This window comes from Eucalyptus grandis, chromosome 6 (assembly GCF_016545825.1).
Source record: "Eucalyptus grandis isolate ANBG69807.140 chromosome 6, ASM1654582v1, whole genome shotgun sequence".
Lineage (NCBI taxonomy): Eukaryota > Viridiplantae > Streptophyta > Magnoliopsida > Myrtales > Myrtaceae > Eucalyptus > Eucalyptus grandis.
The window spans coordinates 49,342,160-49,357,843 of NC_052617.1; the positions used below are offsets into that span (position 1 = coordinate 49,342,160).

The 15,684-nt window shown below is 40.6% G+C and overlaps 2 protein-coding genes and 1 non-coding gene across 4 annotated transcripts; 1 reads left to right on the forward strand and 2 right to left on the reverse strand.

Moving 5' to 3' along the window:
* Positions 1-3,071: 3,071 nt before the first annotated feature.
* Positions 3,072-3,144, forward strand: TRNAR-ACG. The gene has a single exon. It is a non-coding gene; the product is annotated as a tRNA-Arg (tRNA).
* A 224-nt stretch (positions 3,145-3,368) lies between these two features.
* LOC108954884 (GDSL esterase/lipase At5g14450-like) lies at positions 3,369-6,040 on the reverse strand. Of its 2 annotated transcripts, none has more exons than XM_018861527.2 (5): positions 5,771-6,040; positions 5,189-5,507; positions 4,650-5,020; positions 3,823-4,096; positions 3,369-3,699 (listed from the first exon to the last, which is right to left on the reverse strand). In XM_018861527.2, exons 1-5 carry the CDS (start codon positions 5,819-5,821, stop codon positions 3,452-3,454), a joined length of 1,263 nt encoding a protein of 420 aa, XP_018717072.2. In that variant the 5' UTR covers positions 5,822-6,040; the 3' UTR covers positions 3,369-3,451. The 2 variants fall into 2 exon arrangements, with proteins under 2 accessions (XP_018717072.2, XP_018717073.2); XM_018861528.2 differs by having other exon boundaries at positions 5,189-5,513; positions 5,771-6,037.
* A 2,145-nt stretch (positions 6,041-8,185) lies between these two features.
* LOC104417005 (GDSL esterase/lipase At5g14450) lies at positions 8,186-11,151 on the reverse strand. The gene is made up of 5 exons (XM_018861530.2): positions 10,724-11,151; positions 10,120-10,326; positions 9,830-10,002; positions 8,860-9,130; positions 8,186-8,754 (listed from the first exon to the last, which is right to left on the reverse strand). The coding sequence occupies exons 1-5, from the start codon at positions 11,040-11,042 to the stop codon at positions 8,390-8,392; spliced, it is 1,335 nt and encodes a 444-aa protein (XP_018717075.2). The 5' UTR covers positions 11,043-11,151; the 3' UTR covers positions 8,186-8,389.
* Positions 11,152-15,684: the final 4,533 nt, after the last annotated feature.

The following is a 15,684-nucleotide window of genomic DNA, read 5'->3' on the forward strand; positions in this document are numbered from 1 at the left end:
CTTTTAGACCCCCACCAGGCATCCGATAAAATTCGACATCGTCCCCAAACTCCCGTTGGGTGACGGGTTTCGATAGTAACCGCACGCACATGCATACTCGGTCAAGAATATCGTGTTTTACACTCAAATGCCTCAATGTTAAATAATGGATTTGGCTAATTTTCTTTATATTAAAAATTCCCGATAATATAATTATGCATGGTCACACATTCAAATCGAACCATAAAACGTGATACACTCCCATTTCAAAATTCCACGATTTTATATAGTACATAAAATATTTTTGGCATAAAAAATCGACACTCGGTATTTTTTCTATTTAAATACCAAAAAATCATTTTTTTTTGCAATAATAATCCAAAACGGCAACCAAGCACTCAATTGCATAATTAAGCAATCAATTTCACATATAAATGCATCCACGACGATTGGCGTAAAATTATGATAAATAGCTATCCTGTCACAATTTATGCTAATAAAAATTAATTAAATAAATCTCGGGAAAATAAATTATTTTAATTTAATTAACTTAACCACGATTAAATAAATTAACCACGGTTAACTAATCCAAGATTAGGATGTTAACTCATCGGATTAGCACGATGGCGGGTCCTCGGCGACGGTGACGCGAAGACGGTGAAGACTTGTGGCTACGGCCTCAACCGACCAAGGCTGAAAAGGCCCAACAAGTCTCAGCTCAAGCTGAGATTCAGTTCTAAGGTTGCTGGGTCGAGGGCTGGGCTGACGGATCGCGGGGTTGCTGGTGGCCGGAGGACTAAGCTGGAATGGTGGGGTCTGCTTGGCAGGGGAGCTGGGCGGACCAGCTGCTGGTGGGGATGAGGCAGTTGGCGGCTACTGTAGAGTGGAGCGGGCGTGATGGTGGGCTGCACATGGAGCTAGGGAACTGATGGTGGAGTTGGGCGGCTGAGGGAGTGATGGCAGGGGGTGGTGTCGTGTTGGTGGTGGAGATGGACGAGTGATGTGGGCGCGGGCGTGTGGCAGTGCAACAGAAGGAATGGAGGAGATGGGAGCTGAGGCGTGAGGAGGGGGATTCGGTCGCTGGTGGGGTGGAAGAGAAACATGAAGAGGAATAAGAAGGAGAAGGAATGTGCGGCTAAAACAGAAGGGGAAATTCACACCGGGGGTGGGGAGAGGAGCCATGAAAGTCCAAGCAACATCCAATGAGAGCCAAGCCTAAATATCCAAGCACTTAAGTATTAGCCTCAAAAAGTTTTCAGCTCACAATGTCAAGAGGCCAACCAATAGCTCATTTCCTCTCATTTCTTCACCAAACAAAGCAAATTTGGCAGTAAAAGGGCACGGATAATAACCATTTTGGCCAGAAAATTGATTTATGAAAGAAGAATAGATTTTTCTATTTCTATTTCTAAATGAGTTTCTAAGAAAAAATATATGTTTGATAACAACACAAAATTTCTCTCGCTAGCGATGGGCGGATTCCAGTAGCAACATGACCGACGATCGGGCTAAGGCGACTAGTTCAATGGCGACGGATGGATGATCGGTTCGTAACAAGGACTAACGATGAGGAGAATTTTTATTTCTCATTTTTATTCTAGAAATAGAAAAGTATACATTTTTTACTTTTGATTTCTATTCCAAATCTATTTCAAGAACAAAAATCTATTTCAAAAATAGAAAAATGAAATAATTTTATCAAACGGATTCCTATTTCAAAAAAACAAGTTTGGAATAAAAATTGTTTCTAGAACAGAAATTTTGGTTTGTCCTGCACCCCCAAATAACCCCTTTTTAGCAGCCCATACAAATTTCCAATTCTTTTCCGATTTGTCCAAATCGATTTTTCGCAAAAAAACCGGACTTGACGGAATTCCTTTGAAAGATGAAACAATGTTCTAAAAATAAATCGTGATACGCTCGAACGTTCGATTCCCGAAATTGAATTCAATTTCATAGTTAAAATCGACCCATGATGCGATTTTAGTACAACCTACCCTACTTGAGTAGCTTTTAGGAATTTTAATGCGTTTGACCCGTGGTCAATAATTTTCGATCCACATTTGTGCATCTTTGACTCGTAGGCGACTCTTGATTGTCGTAAAAATCGCAAGATTTTAATTACGGGCACCAAGTATAAAATCGACAGAAAATCAGGTTAGTGCCGTTTGACGTGAATTTCATAATCATGCGGAATCACCCGCAATTCAATTACATTATTTCGTTGAATCGACCTATTTCCTATCACAATAAATTATAATGGTGTCATATCAACCCTTGCCGATTATCACAGTCGAGCAGTCGAGTTTTGATCGAATTCTCAAGTTTATCGCGTTTATATCCCTTAATAGCTTAACCTAATATGTTAGTTAACTCAAGAGTGATCAACTATGAGAAAAATGACCATAGGCGCGTCGATGAAATACCCATTTCATATTATTGAGACGGGGTCGAAATTCATGATGTCACAAAGAGAGTTAGCCAATTCATATATATATACAATAATCAATAGAGGTGATCATTGGGCAAGGCTTGAGTATACCTCGAGTATAAAATCGAGCCTAATATTTTCCCAAACTCACCCATCATATATTACATATATAGTAATTTTTAAGTAGAATCGAGCTGGGTTTTTTTCCTATAAGATCACTACCCAATCCTATTTATCTACCTATTGAGACTTGGTCGAGTTTTAGGTAATCTTCTTTAGGATAACACCCATCAAGGTATGACTTAAGCCAAAAAAAAAAAAAAAAATGTATGACTTAATGACTTTAGCCCTCTTGAGTATCGGAAGGTCTTTCCTAAAGTATTTTAAGGACTTCTCCTCTCTTCAGTGAATAGATCCACGATCACTTGAGAAGCTTGACATGGTTCGAGATTGGCTGGAGATTTCATGCATAACAAAAAAACGTTATTTAGAGTATATTTGCACCCGGAAAACTTTTACGTTTGGGTTGTTTTTGAAACATTCATAGATAAGAACTTGGAAACTTTGCATAAAAACGTGCATCCTCCGACTAAATTGGGGCCTTTTTATTTTCGCTTTGTAAATATTAAAACAATACTTTAATGGCGATTCCACCAAGAAAGACTCCATGGCCCAATGGATAAGGCGCTGGTCTACGAAACCAGAGATTCTGGGTTCGATCCCCAGTGGAGTCGCTTCTCCTTTCGATTTTACCTTTTCTTTCTTTCAGCCATCAACTCTTCCTTTCCTTTTTTGCACTTACTAGTGCAGCTCCTGAATGATGCTAATCTAGAATTTATATTCCCTCAGACACATATCAAATGGCAAGCGAACGCGTCCCTTTCGTCTCGACTATCTCGACCTGAGAGACAATGGACATTGAGGATGCCGAGAGAACTCGGAAATCAACCTCCCAGATGAACATGGAGGAGTTCGATTCGCTCTTCGAAAATTGGGAACAAGTCGCTTGTTTTCCGACTATTACATACTACACATGACTGACTACAGGGCCTTACGGCATGCTTCGGTTATGGCCACGGGGGGATCGGAGAACGAACCGTCCAGGATTTTGTTCGCTATCCAGAGGTTCGCGGCGTGAGAGTAGTGAATCCCGTCCCAGCTTATGTGTTGGGATGGATCGCTGCAAGAATCCCCGGAAACTTCAACTCCATCAACTGCCATTTTCATCCCGCACGGGACAACGTTATCTCCGTCGTGGCCGCAGCAGTAACGGAGGGGATCGGTGAAACCTGCACACCAAATTGAGTCCCGTCAGAAGGGGAATCCAAACATGTCCGAGACTGCAAGAAAGCACTTGTTGTCACCTAATTACATGCAAATAAAGAGATTAGTAGACCATGATACGGACTAACCGTGCTGCTTCGCTTCGCTTATCAGCATGAATTTTGCGGAGTACATGTCGACATAAGTGAGAACTGCATCAGTGAGTTTGGCTCTCAGGTCAATGACTCTCTCCTTGAGCTGCCTGTTAAATTCTTGAGCTATTTCGTTGTGCGACTTCACACAGCCGATTCCGTCCACCTTATCGGGCTGCATCGCGGAAATGCGCCTGGCGGTCAGTGGTATGCAGCCGATGGGACCCGTGTTGTGTATCCAGAAAGCTCTTGCCCCTTCTTGGTACAGCTTCTGCAGCAACAAAGAAGCGCAGTAAGGTCTAGATAAATCGCATCACGAGACAGTACAAAGCTCATGATCACACCAAAATATTTTAGCTGATTAGCAGATGATGCAAAAGGACTAACCCAGGCTTTTTAGTGTTTGGACTGAAAGCGAGGCCAACTACATTAGCTTTACTAGCACTACTATCGAAAACTAGCAGATGCATATCAGAGAACACGAGAATTGCTATGTAAAGTGAGTAAGCAACACTTGAAGTGATCGATGTCATAGGATGATATCAGTATCTCCAATTCATGTGTTAACATCAATAAGATGAAGAAACTTTTTAGACCATTTGAAGAAGCAATTACATGAAGAATGAGAATCTTGATCCATGACATTGAATCCAAACCAGAAGCAATGAAACCGATCTCGACATGGGTTGAGTTAAATTCTTATGTAGTTGTAGTGGTGGAACTTGTAATCCTTTCTGCAGTAAAAGTAGTACGACAGCAAGACCTTTTGTTTTCTCGGCTAAGAAACCCTCAGTTTAGGAAGACGCTATATAGAGGCTACAAACCTCAACAACTGAAGCGAACTGATGTGTGATGTTGGGAATAGAGGCCCGCGCTTGTTCTTCTGTCATGAATTTAAAGCCGAGGTGGAGATCGTTCTGACCGATGTCGAGAGTGTATAGAGCATTGGAGAAGTCGCCCGGTAGTGGAAGACGGCTTGTAACACCGTCACTGAATAGCTCATTAGTCCGTGCCTTGAACTGTTGGAATTGCAGAAGCTGCAGATCGAGAGAAATAGGGCTAAGTCTCGCGTCAAATGCTCGGCCGTCGATTCGCTGGATAGTAGAGCCTCCAGTGGCGAAATTCGCTCCATGGAGATAATCTGAACCTACAGAGTCCAAATACGCAGATAGAAATGGCAAACCAAGCTTCTCGGCTGTGCAAAAAGATGACAGCAAAGTTAGATCATTGAGCAGGAAACTAGTGGGTTCTCCGTAGAAACTAGATCATTGAGCAGGAAATCAAAGCAGAAAAGGGAAAAGCAATCCTCATAAAATCAGGAAAAAATCATCTGATATTCCCACACACTCGAATTGAAGCATACCCATGAAATCAATAACGACTTGGCCATCCGAGAACCGGCCCGATGGTTTGCCAAAGAAGCTGTTCCCATAAGGCGAAGGGAGCCAGTAAAACGCAGCAGACAGACCGCCGGTGTCGGAATTCGAATCGCCAAAGTTGTAAATCGCCGGGAAGCGGCAAACCCCGGAGTCCCTGAATGCCCAGCCATTCTCCGTTTTTCGTGGCATCAAGACTGAAAATGCGATAGCCACAATGACTCCGATCACCACCACCGCAATGCACCTCGCGAGCCCGAAGTTTTGCTTCCCCATACTCAATTGGGCTTCTCTTGTACCAACCATCTAAATCTAAACAGGGAAAATACCAGAGAATCACTTCAAAGCTAAGATGCTATGGCTAGAGCGATGATTTCATGGAAGGTTCTTGCATAAAAGAAAGAAGTTAAAAAAAAAAAAAAAAACAAGCAGAGCAGTCTCCCAATGAGCAAAACGTATGCAAATGAGCTTCCGATGCTGCTAAATTGCCGATCCTCATGAACAACGAGCACGCGAGATGCTTAAACAAGAAATTCGAAAAGAAAAGGGAAAAGGGTAGGACAGCGTACGTCGCTGCGAACGCTTGAGATGGAAGAACTGTCGATCCCAATTCTCCTCATAGCCCTTGCTGTCGGCAGAAGATCCAAAAGAGCACCTTCCCAGCTTGAAGAACGAGCGAAGGTTTTTGTAGTTTCACAGAGAGAGAGAGAGATTCGCAGAAATCGTCAGCGAAGCTTCAAGCCTGTCCGCAGTGGTCGGCAATGCTTCGCGCCCGAAGTCTACGTGCACGCCCAGAAGTCAATCACGGACGGCACACGGCACACGTTGTTTAATACATACAAGTGACGAAGCTTTTTGGCGAAAATAAAAAACAGAGTGACAGAAGTCTTCAGCTGCCACGCACCATCAACTCTCGACCATCTTCCACGAGTGCACGAACTCGACTTCTCCTGGATGACCCACTTCGCAAATCCCAAAAATCTAGACTGCAGATGATGTTGAACGCAATGTTAATGACATGAGTTATTATAACTTAAATCCAACGTTTCGTAAGGCAAGTGAGTATCTTCATAGATTGCATCATATCGTAAATTCAGCTAATTATTTTCTGTAAGAAAATCGTGATGAAACACATCGCTAGAGCTCTTCAACCCCGATAGTTACACAATAGCTAAGGAAAGGGAGACCGCCGACTTGCGGGGTGGTCTTGTAGCCTCGGAAAACCCAACACTTCGGGAAACAGTGATGGGCATATAGTCTCTGATATGGACTCCAGACATGGTTATAATAGAAAGAAAAAAGAGAACATGAATTCTTGAAGAATCAGAACGGAAGCGATGGAGGTGTACATTTTCTTGTTTTGGTCGAAGAATCAGGAAGCATTATTGGTCGGGCTCGAGTCGCTGTCTTGCCACTTCAGCCACGGCTTCTGCCCCATGTTCTTGTTTCTTTGTCTTGATACTGGTATGTTGTCGTCTTCTAGATTGATCATTGAAGCCTACATAAAGATAAATGTTGCAATTGAAAATGACACTGTTCCACATTCAAGTGGTGGTCTTTTGGGGGGCAAGAGAAACATACATTTTTTTCTTTATAAATGACACAGAAAGTAAGTAGACAAATCGCACTTTGAAAGGCATGAGTGACTAGTTGATTAGCCATTTTGAATGTAACGATTGATATTCTGTAGGTCCGACTTTACTTTTTTGGCTCCTTTTGTCAGAAACAAAACAACAACAAAGGAAAAAAAAAAGAATAATGAAACGAAACAAAACAAAACAAAGGAAAAAAAGCAAGCTCCTTGAATTTTCTTAATTGTTCGATCAGGTTCCTGAATTAATTGTTCGATCCGGTTCCTGAATTTTGTGTGTGCAATTCCTCCCTAGATTATATGCTTTTTATTTCAAGTCATTCATTTCGTCAATTTTTTTTAGAGAATTGCCAACGTGGCATCATTCATGACTTTTTAAGAAAACTTACTAACAAAATTAAGAATACAAAGTTAATAATTGAAATGAAGCAAGATAGTTATTTGGGCAAATCTAATGCCGAGAGGTTGCCTAGTTCTGTTTTTATGGCTTCTTACATTGGAGAGAGCAAGCTTTTTGCCTGAGTGTCTTCAACAATACGAGGTATTCCATCTCCATTTCCATTATTACACGAAATATCAATGATTTAAAAAATATTTTTTAAATTATTAATTTTGTGCAAAACAAAACGGAGCCTATTCACTTCCATTTTTACTTTTAACACTCTTCTAGGCTACAACTCGAAATTTAGGCACCCGTCCAAGATCAGCCTAAACATTGTTATAACATCACCCACCATTGAGAAGAACCATTGGCCTTCGATTTCATCTCTGAAAAGGATGTTATCCCTAAATCTATTCCTTTTAAAACTCGATTCGATAGTTTATTTTCATCGTGCATCATCATCCAGGATTAGCTTCATAAGTAGGGCAGAGTTAAAGTCCGCCATTACGGCGAAACTGCAATCCTCCAAACATGTTGGAGCCATCAGCCGGTTCGGTTGCATCGTCCTGTCCATGGCTTCTGATTTCGACATGAAATATACTGGGTTGGAATGGCGAACCAGACAAATGAAAGTTTGTTGCCCTGCCTATGACAGTAACTTTGGCTTCCATAGCATCGTTCGAAACCGAACTTTCACGAATGAAGCCAAGATCTTTGATGCACGGCCTTCGTTAGAATAGAATCTGATCAAGATACTTAGAAGAGATCCGAATTTTAGTGAGTCCCTACCTTTGACAAACACAGGTACGAGTCGAAACCAGCAATGACGGCAAGGCTCAGGTTATAACACACCTTGATGGGATTCAGGTAGCATGGATGGAGGCGACCGGTGGAGCAGTTTTTCGAGGTTGATTGATGGGGGCGTTTTCTCTGCCTAGATAGTCATGCGGATTTTTTTGGTTTCTGAATTGACATTGCCTTGAGGAAGCAGAAGGAAGATGAATTATGGAGTGAAGAAGGAAAAGAACCAAATGGCATTGAAAGAAAAAATGTTGAAGGTGTTTTTGAAATAAAATAATTGATCATTTACAAGCTTGCCGAGCGGCATGCCGGCTAATGTCCACTGTCGTAGAATCTACCACCGGTTTTGAAATTGCAGAAGGGTACTAAGTATAGCAAGATCAGGTAGCTTGTTGTGGCTTCTCCACCGTGAATCTAGGAATGTTCTGATCCGCTTTGATTCAGCTGGACTTTTGGGATGGAAAAACTGGAATATTTACTAAGGTGAATTGCAACTTCAGGACTGTTCACCTTTTGGACACAATGATCAGGAGTGAATGGACTCGTGACATGATTCCGTGAGAGGAACCTGAACATCCGAGAGGAGCCGTCAACAACTCTGTTTGCTACCCACTGATTTGCAGCATGAGAATAGTGCACTCCATCCCAGCTTATCACCTTCGAAGGGTCGCTGCAAGAATCCCCGACTACTTCAGTTCCATTCACAATCGCCTTCTGTCCGCAATATACAGTGTAATCCCCGTCATGCCCGCAACAATACTCTAGTGGACCACCAAAACCTAGAAGAATCCAATTGAAACTTGAACTGATGTCAAATTCTGCACTCATTCCATATCATACATGCCGCATGTAATCTGCAATTTAGATAGCTGCAGGATGCTTACCATGTTTCTGAGCTTCAGAGATCAAAGTGTATTTAGCTGAATAAATGTCAATGTAGTTTAGTGTTGTGCCCACAAGACGAAGTCTTAGCTTGGACACAAGTGTTTTGAGCTGCATATTAAATTCTTGCGCAATTTTGTTGTAGGATGCCAGACATCCATTTTTGTCTGTCGCGTTTGATTCTGGAGGATCAAAGACGAAGTAATGGGGCAAACATCCAATTGGTCCTGTATTATGTATCCAAAATGCCCTTGCTCCTTGCTGATATAATCTCTGAGATCATGTAATCAGCGTTAGAATCCTAAAATGACTTAATTACACATTTAATTAAAATTATTTAAGGGAAAATGTCAATATTCTATGTCAAAGCATGGGATTTGTTAATTACACATTTTACTTACAACTTCTGTAAGTTCATTGTGAAACTCTCACAAGCATTGACAACAAATACAACGGCTAGAAAGCCATAGTTTAATCACTACTTCGTTAAGTACTCTATGACATGAGAATTTGGAAGAGTATAGCTGGATTTCATAAAGCAAGCCAATCAGGTCAAAAACAACCAATCGAGCATCCAAAGGCAAAGTCTCTCTCATGTAACATGCACTGAGCAACTAAAGAAAAGCCTATCAAGATCAGCAACATTCCCTTAATTTCAAACATCTTATATCCAGATCCAGCTTCTTCCACCCATCCTTTTGTACATAAAGCTGATTAAAAGGCTCCTTGATAAGTTCTTGTTAACTTCAATGAACATTAAGCAAAATGCATGGGTTTATTCTGCTACGGTGCAGCTCTGAGCTTACAAACTCCTTTCTCTTTCATGCAAGAGATAATGTTAGGATGCAAAACAGACGAGATGTTCTGATAATGCCCAGTCAAGCCACTGCTTTCCTTCGTGAAGGGTATACAATGACGTTCCTCACAAACTAGAGAGTTCATAAGCAGTTAATTAACGAAACTTTTACTTACCTCTACTGCTACAGCAAACTTATTCAAAATGTTGGGAATGGACGCCAATGCCTGTTTCTCCGTCATGGATTTCAATGTGGCATGAAGATCATTCTGACCAATATCCATTGTGTATAATGCCTTGGAGAAGTCCTCGGGTCTTGGCAGACTGCTCTTTGCATAATCACTCTTACCTGAGAAACATAATGCACGAATTTTCAGACCTCCATGCTTGCGAGTTAGAACAGATTCTGAAAATGCAAAGACCTAAACTTGTCCAAAGTCAGCGAATCAAATGAATAGTCAAGTACCGGCATGAAGCTCGAGAGTGTGTGCCTTGAATTGCTCGAACTGCGAAAGCTGTATGTCGAGCGAGATGGGACTGAAGCCTCCCTCAAAGATTCGGGTATCCACCGGCTGGATCGTGGACCCTCCCGTGGCAAAATTCGCCCCATGACGGAAGTTTGTCCCCATGGAATCCAAGTATGCACTCAAGAATGGTAATCCCAACTTCTCAGCTGCCACCAGATTTGCAAACACACTACCGAATGAGAGGCTAAGAGAGAAGAAACTAACTTATCAAGGAGATCAAGCTGAACCTCATAACTCAGTCCATAAGATCTCAAATTATATCTTTATCATCAGGTCTTCAAAATGGCATCGCAAACCACAACATCCAGCGCGATTCATATGGATCAAACCCGAAAATAAGAATCATTCAACTATCCCTCAATCACTCCATGTTAGAGATGGAGCATTGCTACACATACCCAGTGGAAAAATTGCAGAGAAATGCAGCAGGACAGTCTAAAAACTGTTTCTTGAAATATGTATATATATATCAAAACTCCAGCAAAATCACGAAATTGGCAGGCAAGAATATTGGACAGAAAATGGGCAAGTCCAATCGTTCACCTATGAAATCAAGAATCACTTTGCCGTCGCAGTACCGGCCAGAGGATGTGCCGAAGAATGTGTCGCCGTTCGGGGGCAGGAGACGGTGGAAGGCGGCGGATTTGCCGCCGGTGTCGGAGTTGGAGTCGCCGAAGTTGAAGATCGCCGGGAACGCGCAGGCCCTGGACTGGAGGGGGCCCGCCGGGCGCCTCGTCGAAGACGAGAGGGTGGAGAGCGCGACCGTCAGGAGGACGAGGACGGCGACGACCTCGGCGGCGTTCCTCGGCGAGAAGCGGTGCCGCAGGCTCCTGACGGCGGCGCCGGGTCGGGACCAGTCCATGGCGATTGTTGGTCTGAGATTCTTGCATAGGCCGGGTCAACGCACCCGACAACATAGGAATCACTCAAGTCGACTCAGGCCTTGAGATTCGAAGCTACCTGTGAGAATCGCCAACAGAGTTGAGTATTTCATTTTTATTTTATTTTATTTTATTTATAGCAAAGTAATATAAGTAACAAAACGATTCAAAATAAGGGATGAATTATGTGAGAAAATGCGAGTTAGAAGTGAGCGAGGGTAGGCGGGCGGGCGAGCGAGCGAGATGAAGTATTTGGATAAAGTTGGAGAGAAAAGAGAGAGAAATATGTCAAGAAAATAATTAGGTTTTTTTTTTAGACTTTATGAAACTAATTTCAAATTTGGACCGGATGGTCTGGTTTATGAGTGGTTCTTCACTAAAAACTAAGGATCAGATTGGTTTCCATTAGTTTCAACATGAATCTAGAATTGGATTGGCTTCAGGATGGTTTGATTCTCTGATAGAATCGATTTGGTTACATAAATCTAACTTTTGTGTAACCTTTGATTGAGAGCACAATAGAATCAACAGTGCTATAAATTTCTCATATTAAACAAATACGTCATATTACTTGAATAAACAGCGTATGAAAGTTATAGTATTCAAGTGATCAATTGAGATATTAAATCAATTAAGTGAATATCATGAGAAATTTATCGCATTTGTGAGGTCTTGGATGCTAGATTACTGCACCTTAAAAATCTAAAAATTATGAAACGATTACATTAATATAAATTTGCCAATTATTCATGTATGGAGAACTGGGCATATGGTATCCGACAAAAATGCCGTTCGGTGAAGAGGAATCGGGATTTGTTACTATTATTTATCAATAGGGGCAAATGAAGTTAGATTTGGTCAATTACACCCGCAAATCTACAATATCAAGAAGGGCCTTAATTTCGTAGCAAGTAATCAAGGTCACATTTACGTTGTTATATCATGTTATAACAGGAGTAATACCAGACATTTCGCTTTTTTTCTTCCTTGGATGAGATTTAATGAATCAAGCAACTCGATTTTGCCAAAGTGGAAAATGTTTTACCATGTTCTATAAGTTTAGCCAGCTTGCATGGCCAAATTGCATCGGAAATAATAAAATGGAAAAACACCCGTACGAGGTTGGAGTGTAAGGCTGCGTAGCAAGTTAGGTAGAGTGCCTTTTTTTTTTTTTTTTTTTGGTCATACTCATCGCCTCTTTCTACACTCACTCGCAGACTTGTGCCTCTACCTCTTGCGGGCGTGGGAGTCGCAACCCACTCTCGAAACTTACGCGTCCCTACCCCCATCCCCCCAGAAGGTGGGGATTTGAACCTCACCTCCCCTTCCAAGTTGGAAGGGTGGCCATTGGGGCGAACCCCCAGTGGTTGGTAGAGTGCCTTAACTTGTTGGTTATTTGGTTGGACTTTTGGAGAAAATCTCTCAAAAATGTAAATTGAAGTGGTTTCTCGAAATGTAAATTGTGTTTGGTAAAGTATAATGTAAAAGCATATTGAGAAGTAACTTTGATTTTAATGATTTTTGGTAAAAGCACACTCATAAAGAACTTTTGCAATATTTTTTTTTCACAAAAAAAACTCAAAATTTTCATTGATGAGTTAAATCTAGCCCTAGCTCCCCAACGAGGTGGGATTGTGTGACCCCAGACAAGGCTTCTTGGCACTAGATCTAGCTTGTTGGTGGTTAGATTTGGCATCTCCAACGATGTCTAATGAAGTTGTCGGTGGTGAGAGCATTTTGGGAATTTCAATCATTAGCGAGGGAAAAATTGGAAGAAGAAAACATATTAGCATTCTGGAAATACTAAATGCCAAAACTCCTATGAACCTCTCGGGTGTTGGAGAAATCTTTATGGAATATTTTGAAACTGACAAAACGTTTCTATTAGTCTAGTCTGAAGTTTTGCAGACTCTTCTATTAAAGTTTGAAGACCTCCGGACTACCAGACTCAAGACTCAAAGTCTATTCTCATTGACAGTTTCTAATTCGTTGAAGAAAGGCTATTCAGAATTGCTTTATTAAGGATTTGGCCTTATCGACTGGAGAAGATCTCTTGGCTGGATATGACATAACGGATTCCTTTATTCAAATCAAGAATGATTAAAGATCCGATGATTGGCAAAGTATTTTTGGAAGGTTCTACTTATGGAAACCATGATCCTAATTGTATGGGCGAGCAGGATTGATGGGCTATCGACATGTTTCTTTAATAGCTCGAATGATCTTCCTAATTGATTCTGTCCAACGGGAGGATTGTAAGAATTCCTTTGGTAAGTGCCAACTGGTATGATGGCACAAAAGAGTATAAAAGGAAGACGTTCCACTTGTTCGAGGGAGTGCACGATAGAAGAATTCCAAAGTCTGAAGCTCTTTGATTCTTAGTCAATTCACTTACTGAGCGAAATTTTGTACACAAAAGAGAGTATATATTTTGAGATACCTTGAGGAAGTGTGGTAGAATATCTACACTATGGAATCAAGGGAAAATAGTGCTGTAACATCTCTTTTGTTCATAGTGAAATCCAGCGAGTGGGCTGTCAGTACAGAAGAGTGGACGTAGGCTTGGAATAAGCCGAACCACTATAAACCTTGTGTTTAATTTTCTCTTCCCTACTCTCTGCTTTACTTTGATCATAGTTTGATTTGTTAACTAAAGGAGAACTTCCTTTTTGTTGTTTGTCTAGTATTGCTTTCATATCTTGAGAAATTATTTTTACATCTATTCACCCCCCTCTAGGTGCTTATACTAGCTATATTAATTGGTATCAGAGTTTGTGTACTCACTTTGTTTGAAGTGTTTTACTTCAGAGTTAAAGATCTATGGCTAGTATGCTAGCTTCAGGGCTGGTGGAAGGGCAAAGCAATACTAGACCACCTTACTTTGATGGAAATGATTACAACATCTGGAAAAACAAGATGAAAGCGTTTCTATGATCAAAGGATTCTCTGGAATGGGACGTTGTAGAAAAATAAATCACTCCTAAAGCTGTATCTCATAGAGAGAGAAAAGAAACTGTTGAGTCAAGTGAAATGACTCGGGAAGAGATAATCAAGAGACAAGCTCTTGATGCAAAAGCAATTTATTCTTTATATTGTGCTTTGTCACCTATTGAATATAACAGAATATCTTCTTGTGTTACAGCAAAAGAAGTCTGGGATATATTACATATCACCTATGAAGGAACTGATCGAGTGAAAGAGACCAGGATCAACATTCTCCTCGGTCAATATGAAGCCTTTAAAATGAAATAAGGAGAATATATAATTGACATGTTTAGTCGTTTTACTGAAATCGTGAATGGTCTTCAAAATCAAGGTCAACCAATTTTTGACCCCATGAAGGTAAACAAGTTACTGCGTGGACTCTCCAAGGATTGGAATCACATAAAGACCTCAATAAGAGAGACACAAAGAATCATGCTACTATCTGTCGATGAGTTGGTTGGAACTCTTCAGTCTTATGAAGTGGAACGAATTAATGAAGACGAAGATCCTAAATGTAAGAAATCCATTGCATTAAAATCCAATGATAATTCTGATGTCACAGATTCTGAAGACGATATGGATGATGAGTAGCTTGCTCTCATGATAAGAAGATTCGAAAGCTGAACGAAAAGGAAGAAGATTCAATCCAAAGAAACAGAGTTTTCAAAAGCAACGGACCAAGTCTCGGTGATGATGATGAATCAAACAAAGATGTAGTCTGCTTTGAATGTAAGAAAAATGGACACATCAGACCCAACTGTCATCTTCTGAGAAAGAAGAAAGGAAACACTGAAAAGAATCGAAAAGTTCTTAAAGCAGAAACCTGGAGTGATACAGAGTGTGAAGAAAGTGATGATGATTATGCCAATATATGTCGATGGCACAATCGGATTCAGAATTAAACTCCGAGACATACTTATTCGGACGGTGAATTTGAGGTAAGTAACTTTAAAATCCATGTTAAAGTTTCCAAATACATTGATGAGCTGTGTTTAAGTCTTAAGACTTCTCTTAAAAGATTTCCGAACTTAAAAGGAAAACTCTGCACTAAAACAACAGAAAATGTTTTGAAAGAAAAGTTGAAACATTTAGACATGAATATTTCTACTCTTAAAGAAAGCGAAGATAATCTCTTGAAAGAAAATGCATTTTTAAAAATGATTTATCAAATATTTCAAAACGATTTTCAATAGGATCCGAGAAACTTGAAAAATTCTTTCAGCACAAAGACCTTATTTCAATAAATTTGGTTTAGGAATGACAGCAGAAACCATTCCTTTAATTGATTTTCCTAAAGTGAAGGAAATAATTAAGCAAAGACCTCTAAAGACATTTTACAAAAATCATTTTCAAAAAGTGTTTGTAAAACCGGTGGGTCAAAATGCTCTCGGATGTTCAAAGTGCAATAGTGCATCATTTTGAAAAGAGTGTCCTATGGTTTGAAACCCGTTAAGAAAGTATGGGCAAAAACTGCATATCATACTAACACCAATGGACCCAAAAAAATATGGGTACCAAAGAAAGCTTGAGTTTCTTTTTTAAATGCAGGTCACTATCAAGAAAAAGGTAAAATGGTATCTGGATAGTGGATGCTCAAGACATATGACAGGAGATTCAAATTGCTTCATAAAGCTCGTT